General features: G+C 54.9%; 1 protein-coding gene across 1 annotated transcript in view; it reads right to left on the bottom strand.

Annotated features, from left to right (window-relative positions):
• Window positions 1-1,758: 1,758 nt before the first annotated feature.
• Window positions 1,759-9,253, bottom strand: part of BSN (bassoon presynaptic cytomatrix protein) — a 95,407-nt gene continuing 87,912 nt past the window's right edge. Inside the window, exons 11-13 of the mRNA XM_029917873.1 lie at window positions 8,867-8,998; window positions 8,553-8,607; window positions 1,759-5,746 (exon numbers count right to left, since the gene is read on the bottom strand). Coding sequence (XP_029773733.1) covers window positions 8,567-8,607; window positions 8,867-8,998 — 173 coding nt within the window. The 3' untranslated portion in view covers window positions 1,759-5,746; window positions 8,553-8,566. The remainder of the gene's footprint in view (window positions 5,747-8,552; window positions 8,608-8,866; window positions 8,999-9,253) is intronic.

Here is a 9,253-nt window from a genome sequence, read left to right as displayed (position 1 = left end):
AAAAAAAAAAAAAAGGACAGGGCCTGGGGGACGGGGGTGGGGGGATGGGGGGGGCGGGGCAGACGCGGTTCAGTGGATCTTTGAAGTTAGGGGCGGGGCGGGGGCAGAGCCCACTAAAAAGCGATGAGGGCGTGTCCGGGAGAGGCAAGGTAGAAGCTGAAGCTGGCCCCAGCTGGCATCTCCCGCAGCCCTGGGGTGACTGTACCTGCTGGTTCATTACGAAGCAAACCTTCACCAGCAGGTACCAGTCCCTGCTCTGGAGGGGCTGTCAGGCGACGGGGAGAGAAGGACCGAGGTGCACTTCTCGGGGAGCGCGCAGAGCCCTGGGGTGCCGGTTAGAGAAGGGAGGATGCTGAGCTCTCTGGGTGTCGCCTGGGCTTATCGGCCACCAGGCCTACCCTAAGAGCTATCTGTCCTCGCAGCCCTCAACCGCCCCGCTCAGTGGCACCTTGCTGGGGAACGTGAGAGGGTGGTTCTCTGCCCTCTCCAGGCCTCATCCAAAGCTCTTGGGTGCAGAGGGCTTCACGGGGGGCGGGGGCCAGGGGTGGTCAGGGCACCCAGAACCAGAGAACTTCCTGTGGACAGGAGAACCTGGGCAGGCAGACTCCCTCAGCGCAGTGGCACAGGACTGGGTGGGTTATGATGACAGAGGAGGCAGGAGAGACTGGGCAGCAGTCAGGCTAGTAGGAATGCCCCCTACTCCATTTACCCTGAGTCTGAGTGGTCTTCCACACCTCAGGGGCCAGGCTTCCTGCACTCCGCCTTGCCTCTGAGATCCCCACTTGCCTGGACTGCAGCTTCCCCTTCCCCTCAACCACATTGGACTGGTTAAATAAGAACAGTCCCTACTTTCTGAGGCCACTTGCACTTGTGAGAACCAAATATGTACAGGACTGTCAAGGCCAGAACTGAGAGGAAAGAGTGGCCACAGCCACCAAGCTGAGTGGAAAGGTTGAAAACTAAGATGTTCATCACAGTGTTATTATTTAAAGGAAAACTGGGACCATGGTGCCCAGCCTTCGGGATGTGTACTGTAGACTGGCTATGAACTCATTATGAAGCTCTCTGGAGGCTGGCATTGGAGGATAAACATCTAAGTACCTGGGATGAACATATAGAAATAAACAGGAGGCTAGAAAACAGAAGGTACTTCACCTTCTGGCTTCTGTTTAAAATGAAAAAAGAGAAACAAGAAGGTAGGACATATGTTAAAGATACTAACTCTGGAGGGAGGTCAGAGGTGAGATCTTTTCATTTATCTGCATCTTAAAATTTTTTTAGCAGTTCTGGGTTACTCTGGAAAGGGGGTTCACCCACCCTGCTGGGGAAGAACTATGGTCTGGCAGCCTCCAAGAGTTGAGGGCTTGGAGCAGACACAGCAAGGCAAATAGGTGTGGTGCTTGTTGGCAGCACCAGGGGGCAGCACCTGCTCAGCCGGCTGGCAGGAACCAGGCCCCAGAAAGCTGCACAGCTTGGACACACCCGCCTTGGAGGCCCCATCCCTCAACATCTGCACAGTGAACTAAACTGCTCCCTCCAGGTCCAAACTCGGGACCTGCCCTGGACGTGTTTGTGGAGGTCCGGGGCCCGTATATTTGGGCCAGGTTGGTGTGGACTTAGGTGTGGCCTTGCCAGCACTTCTACAACATGGCACTTTCACGCTTCTCCCTTTAACTGTAAACAGGATTGTTACAAGTTTGAGGCTTTGTTCCTCTGGCTAAGCCTTACCATTTCAGAAAGCATCCCAGAGACAGTCTGTAGGTTGTTTATATCAAGTCCTTTTATTCTGATACCACAGAATTACCTTGTCACAATACAGGAGGAGGGACACTGAAGTACCACGAGTTCTCACAGAGCACAGGAGGACGGCACACAATTCACAAGGTCATGTGGAGGACTCGGGTCATTGCACTTACAACTGTAAACTTGTTTGTTTGACTTTGTACAGCACTCTTCCCCCCCTCCAAGGAGAGAAGGAAAGAAAGGGAGAGAGGCAAGAAGGGAGGGAGGGAGGGAAGGAGTGAGGGGAAAGCAAAAACAAGACATGGAAGCTAGCAGAGAAAAGGCTTTGGGCAGCCACCACTCTCCAGGGCACTGCACTTGGAGGGCAGGAGCTGATTTGATCCCAGAGGCTGAGTGGGGCAGACACGCACACACATACACATTCACACGCTTGTTCACATGCATACACACACAGTATCTCACGATTTCCATGGCTCTCCAGCGCCACCCCAGTGCACATGGCAGCAGGGCTGCTGGTACCCAGGGAGACAGAGATGATAACTCTGAGGAGTTTCAGTTGGTCAGGCCTGTCCCTCTGACCCTGTTGGAGTCCACGATGACAAGTATTTACATATGGGGGGAGGGTGGCATGAGGGCAGGGGAAGGGCCATGCTGCCATGGCAAAGGATCTGCCTAGAAAATTCAGCACAGGCTCCACAGGACAGGCCACAGTTACTGCCACTGCTGCCCTCTCATCATGGGCCCTGAGACCACACTCTCTTCCCAAGGACTTAGTTGGTGGGTGGGAGGGGACTGTCGCTGTGAAGTGAATGCATTAGGCCCTGGAGTGGGCAGAGACCATGCCCTTGCTCATGACACTGAGGAGGCAGGTATGGAGAAGACTGCATCCCAGAGACTCTGCCCATTTGGAGATGTGCTCAATGCTCCCCCACTACCGAAGGCACCAAATGCTGGTCCCTCAACCTCCGGCTGCAGTGCCCCCAGAGCCACAGCTGCATCTACACAAGGGCCAGGACACTTGTGGCCCAAAGGGGCCTGTTCCAGCCACCTTCACAAGGGGTGATAGATACAGATGTGTCCTGTGGGTACAATAGGGAGTGGCAGATGCCAGAAATTTCAAACTCAGAAGGCTTGGTCACAAAGGAAATTTGCTGAAAAGTCAACATTGTAGAGCCTAAGACTGGGCCCGCTGACCCAGTCTGTACTTTGGAGGCTGACCTGCTGTGCTTTCCCTGCTTGTTCCCTGTTCCTGGTCCCATCCCCTGGCCTTTAGTGGGAAGGATTCCTGCCTTGGTCCCCCATGTGTCCAGCCACCAGGCTTGGCCCTGGGTAGTCAGAGGTGATGGATAGTGGCCTCCCTTAGCCCTTGCTCAGATGGGCTCTTATAGCCCAGACCTGATCTCTGGGATGAGGCAGATGTCCTAGGGGATGGGTGAAGCCCAAATCCAGGAGGACCGGGGTCACAGGCCCAAAACAGAGGTCAACAGCCTCTTGCCCCATCCACAGCTCCCAGAGGTTGGCCAGGATCCCCCTCTGAAGGGCTGTGTAGAGCTTATAGGAAAGTATGAGAAATGTGGACCCCTGAGAAACGCATGGTGCAAACCAGAGCAAACTGGAGGAAGGCCAGGCCTCGAGGGGTCAGAAAGCCACTGCCTGCTGCACTCCCGGCTCAGTCATAGAGAACCTGATGAGCAGGGTGATACTTGGGCTTCAGAGATGAGGGTGGGCAGGGAGTTTAGGTCCGGGAGACAGATGGAAAGAGGGTCACAAAAGAACCTTCTGTGAATTTTGCTATTGAAAAGCTTCCCAAGAAACTCAGCTTGAAGCCACTGTCTATGTGAACACCTGCTCTGGTCCAAGATGCCTGTCAGCTGTCCTCGCCACAAGTGCCAGAGACCTAGCTCTTACTGAGCACCCACTGACCCCTTGTCCCAGCCTAGATCTCTTGGCTCACAGACCTTGAAGCCCCTCAACTACAAAGAAGAGGCACGGAGCAGGTGCAGTCAGGAGCTGGGGTCCCTAGGACATAGCCAGACCCTGTCTCTGTGTCTCTGGCCAAAGATACAGCCCAGCTCTCTGCCTGAGCCATGTCATTGAAAGGGGTGGCCAGATGCCTCTGGCTCAGGGATGGGATGAGAGGGGGAGCGACTTACAGATGGAAATCCTACAGCAAACCTTCAGAATGTTCACCCACATACTCCTGTATGGGCTCCACCAGCGTGTCTACTCCAAAGGCTTCTTTTCATCTGCCATCCTGGTCCGAGAAACCTTCAGGGTGTGCGAGGCCCTGCACTGCCCGCCCTGCAGCCTGGCACGCTCAGGCAACAATTCCAGCAGGTTCTCACTAGCTCGTGCAGAAGGCAGCTAGAAGCACTCCTGAAGGAGAGGTTCGGAGGCAAAAAGAACTCCCAAGCAAGAGGGTGGAGCATTTAAAATGGATGAAATCGTGCAAAAAGGCTGCGAGCTGTGCATGCTCCACTGCAGGACAGGCGGTGACTCGCCTGGCAGCAGCGAGTCCTGCCACAGGTCAAACATGCCACAGACTGAGAATTTCACACACACAGTGGGAGCAGGGGGCGGGGGGGTTGATATGAGCTTATCTATCCAGTTTCTCAATTGCATGTTTGCAATTTACTCCTTATACATAACATGGAATTTATTAAATATTAACAGTTGTCTTTGAGGGTTTATATTTCATTGCATAGAACGTTAGAGATGAGACTGGTGGGGGTGCCCAAGAGGAAGGGAGGCCCCCAAGGTAAGGGCCTTGGGGAGGAATGCCACCCAGTCTGCCAGGTGGGTGGACGGTGCCATACTCCCCAGCACAGGGCTCTGGGCCCTGCCCTCGGCTGGCAGAGCCCTGGTCCCTCTGCTCTGAGCACGCCCACTGGTGATGGCTTAAGAAGGACTGGATTGCACAGTAAACAGAGGCGGGCTGAGGGGCCTCCCTAGACCTCGCCCTGGGGTTGTGCTCTTGGTGGCCTGCTGCCCCCTATTGCTTCTAAGTCAACATTCTCCCTGTGTTGATCAGGGGCAGAGCAGAGAGGAAACCAAACCATCAGTCACAGGTGGTGGTGGGGGGGAGAGGCAAGGAGGCGAGCAAAGAAAAAGAAGGGGGAGAAAGTGAAACAAAAGAAAACTGCTTATGAGGTATACACGTAAATCAAACTGAAATGATTAAGGCTGTTCTTGAAATCAAAAGAAATCCCCAGGTGTACAAACAAGGAGCTGGCTGCTCAAGATGATGGCGGTGTCGCTGGGATGCTCACAATGGCTGGGGGAGGTGGTCGGGGGAGCGGATGGCTTTGAGATGGTGGCAGGCATGCTAGCATGCTGCCACCCATGGGCTGGGAGAAGCCTCAGCCAGTGCCCACGCTGCTTTTCGGTGCTATGGCCTCTTATTTCAGCGATGAGACAGTGTTAGGTCCTAATGTTTGTAAAGTTCTCCCAACCCCGTGCTGGCCACATGGAAGTCTGCTCCGATGTCACCCAGAGGGCAGGGTGAGGGGAGCAGGGCCCTGCGGCCACAGAGGGAACCGGGCCAGCTGGAATGTGAAGGAAACGGAGCCCGGGGCCCCCAGACCTCAGTCAAAGCCCCTCTCCAAGGCTGTGGAAAAACTTCTGGCATCATGGAGGGAGGGCAGCATCCATCAAAAACAGGCAGCCTGCGCCCAAACTCTGTGTATAACGCATAGGAAGCCTGGCTGGCCGGGCCGCAGAAAGGCGGCTGTGGGAAGAGCAGCAGGACTGCCGCGGTGGCAGGGTGTCCGGAGAGGGCTCCTCCCTCCCAGCGAAGGCCATGCCTTGAAGGTGGCGCCCTGAGGAGAGCGGGGTCTCTGGAAAGATAATCACGGGTCCCCCGGGGCCAGTGGTCCCAACGTGTCCAGCAGGTGCTTCACCCAGACAGCTGCTGTTAGAAAACATCCCGTCCTCAATGGAGGCCTGCCTGCCACGTCCCACCTGGTGTGAGTCTTTGGGCCAAGGGTTTGCCAGATTGCAGATGCTTGGAAGAGAGAAGGAGGGAGGGGAAAAGAAGGAAAGAAAGAAGGGTTTTGTCAAGAGCTGTGGACGGCTGCTTCCCATCCCTGCCCTCCTCTTGGTGATCTGCCCATGTCCCAATGGACCGACTCTTCCTCACCCAGGGGGTCCCTACCCATTGAGCCTTAGGGAGATGGGTGCTTATGCAATTTTGAGGTCATGAAGACAAGGACAGGAAGCAAGGAGTATCCTGTTGGCCGGGAAGGGACATTTCTTGAATATAACACAAGTTGCTTGATAGTGAGGGAGATGGGATTTTGTTTAAAATGGCCAGCCTCTCACAGCCCGTTTCTGAAATGGCCATAGAAAACACCAGCAGATGGGCACTCAGAGAAGTGCTGACCATGTGGCCCAATAATTGGCCAAATGCCAGTACTTGAGAGAGACTCCTTTAACTACAAAGTTAGCGGTGTCAGTGGCCCGCCCAGGCTGTGTGGCCAGACGCGGAACAGAACCAAGCCTGCGGCTGCTTTCGCTCCTCAGTGATAGAGCCCCAGCCATAAACCCAAGGTCGGTTCTGCCATGAACCTGGCCCATGGGCTGTCTCTCCTTCCCTTCAGCACAATTTCTGATTTCACATCTGTTCCAGGGCAACTCCAAGGAAACATCCAGCTGGACAGGAAAGCAGCAGGGAGCCCACTGTCAGGAGGTGAAGGCAGGAAGAGCACTGGGGGCGCTGCACTGTGGCTACTGTAATTAGAATAAGTCCCAGGCTCTTTATGTTGGCCTACGAAGCCCACCCAAGCGGCACCCACCCCTTCAGACTTCCCCCTGACCACCTCTCCCCTCACTGTTGCTCTGGCGATACTGGCCTTTTGTCTGGCCCCAAAGCCCCCCTGTGCCATCCCAACACCATCCCTCCTCAAGCCTTACCTCACACTGACTGATTTCTTTAGAGAAGACCCCTCTGCCCCACAACCCTGCTTCACTGGCTTCGTAACACTTGCTACCTTCAGAAATTACCTTTGGTTGTGTGTTTTTTAATGTTTATTTATTTATTTTTGAGAGAGAGAGAGAGAGAGAGAGAGAGAGAGAGAGAGAGAGAGAGCAAACGAGAGGGACAGAGACACAGAATCCGAAGCAGGCTCCAGACTTCAAGCTGTCAGCACAGAGCCCGATGCAGGGCTTGAACCCATGAACCACGAGATCATGACCTGAGCCAAAGTCGGATGCTTAACTGACTGAGCCACCCAGGTGTCCCTAGAAATTACCTTTTTAACCTTTAGGGTTTTTTTAAACTTATTTTTTCTCTGGCCTCCTTAAATGGACTGTCTGCTTTGGAGGGTAGGGACCTGGTTTTGTCCCCTGCTATAGCCTCGCACCTGGAACAGGACCTGGCACCTGCCTAAGGCTTGACAAACATTTGTGGAATGAATGAGTAAGTGGATGAAAGACTGGACCTTTCTAGGGCCCTTACTGTTCCTCCAGAGACAGCCAGCCCTTCTGCCACTACACCCAGCTCCGTCCTACAAGCAGCCCTGGCCTGGGCTCCCCTGTAATTTGTTCGCTGACTCTCTGGTCCTGCCACACACATGCCTGCTCACCACAAGAAGCAACCAAACCTCTGAACTCTTAACCTGAGAAGTGGGGAAGGAAGGGGAGGGAGAGGGTCCCAGGGTTATGGAATGGTAGAAGGTGGTCCTTGGCCACACAGAGAGCAAGCCACTAGCCACACTACCCTCCCCGCCATCCTGGATGATGTGCTACCTCCTGCTCTGCCACAGAGGTGGGGCTGAGGCCAGAGAGGGTTCCAGGAGGAGGCTTCCCATCCCGTGTTGGCCACTGCAGCCCAGGCAGAGCAGGGCTCCCGTGCGGAGGCCCTTCCACTCTCTCCCTGTTAGGGGTTGAGACTGCCTGGCCAGTGACCTCCCTCTCTCTGTCCTCTTCCTGTCTGCCTCACTTTTCATTTTGCTCTTCCATCTTGTAGGTCATGAGCTCAGCCTGAGGAAGCCAACAGTGTTTTAAGTTCATGCCCATGGCTTCTAAGCTCTGCAGCACTGGGGACTCTAAACTCACCAGACTGTCTGGAGCAAAGTCACCAGCACGAGGCCTCAGGGAAGGGACTTTGGAATCACTGCCCAGAGCACAGACCCTAAGTTGTGGGAGATGGTTGGCTTTGCTGGATCCTTCCCTGAGGTTACTACCTGAGTCATCTCAGCCAGCTCGGTGGTCTCTGGCCCTCGGGTAGCTGCCAGGCCCATCACAGCTGAAGGAAGTCCACCAGCCTCCTCCCAGTTCGCATTTGTAGGAGCTACATGGGTCTGGTCAGCCAGGCCTCAGACCTTCACCCCTTCCTCTGCCCCACCCTACCCTGGACCTGACACTCACTGTTATACGCAGAGTCCAGAGCTGTGCCCAGGCCTCTGACTCCAGAGATTTTTCCACAGCAATGATATCATCTCCCTTTGTCTCTTCAAGAGCCTGTGGAGCATTTACAGAGGAAGGTTGGGGAGGAGCTGCATCCCAGGGGGCCCTACCTACAAACTAAAGCCAATTCAAGGCTGTGAGAGCTCTGGGAGGGGTGGGGGGTGGGGGAGAAGGACAATGGAATGTTGGCCCTAGCTTCCCTTTGCCAGGACCCCTACTGAGTTGGCCCCACTTAAGTCCTCTATGCGTTGGGTCCCTCCTTTTCTTCCTCCTCCTCCCATACTCACAGGAGAGGATACTGCAGCTCTGGCCACATCACCCACTGCTAGAGACCGGACTCCTCCTAGAGGAACCCTTAGGACCCCTCCACGAAGGGATACTGGGTACAGGAAGTTCATACTTACCCTGCAGGGCATGGTCACCAGAATGAGGAGAACTTTTTGCCAAAAGCAGAGACAGCTGTGACAAAGAAAAAGAAGAGAGGCATCAGGAAATTGGATTAGACTCCCTCCTAGTTGGGGCCATTTGGCACAGTGAAGCCAAGCCCACCCCAAGGGGCAAGGATCACACAGAGAGCCACTGGGCAGCAGCAGGTAGACCTTCAGGCCGGCCTGTGGCTGGCTGATGGAGCCTGGAATCATTTCCCAGACCCAGCCTCTGTCAGAGTAGGGCCCTGGAGCTGCCGCCCACCATGGACCTGCATGCAGGCAATGCCTACCTTCTGTCAGCTTGCCAGCCTGTTCTGCTGCCCCACCAGGGAGGATTTTGGAGAGCACGCTCTCACCATCGGCACCTGGCTGGCCGGCAGGAGCTCCTGGGGTCCCTCCAGGCCTGGCTCCGGCCTTCATGCCTAGGGGGAAAGAAACCACCATCAGGAGACTGGCTTGAATGGGAGAGCATCCCTGAGGGAATCTGAATACAGGCAGTTGTAAGGTGGGAGAGTGAGGGGGAGGAGAGAGAAAAGAAGAGAGAGAAAGAGAGAACAGGAAGGAAAGGGGTGGGAAGAGGCAGAAAACGGGAAGTTGAGGAAAGCAAGGAAGAAGAGGAGGATGGAAAGACAGATGGGAGACCAGAAGGGGAAGGAAGGAGACAGTAAGAAGCTGTG

This window comes from Suricata suricatta, chromosome 12 (genome assembly GCF_006229205.1).
Source record: "Suricata suricatta isolate VVHF042 chromosome 12, meerkat_22Aug2017_6uvM2_HiC, whole genome shotgun sequence".
In the NCBI taxonomy this organism is placed as follows: Eukaryota; Metazoa; Chordata; class Mammalia; order Carnivora; family Herpestidae; genus Suricata; species Suricata suricatta.
Note: the sequence above shows the minus strand (reverse complement) of the source record. Positions and strands in the feature narration are given on the sequence as shown.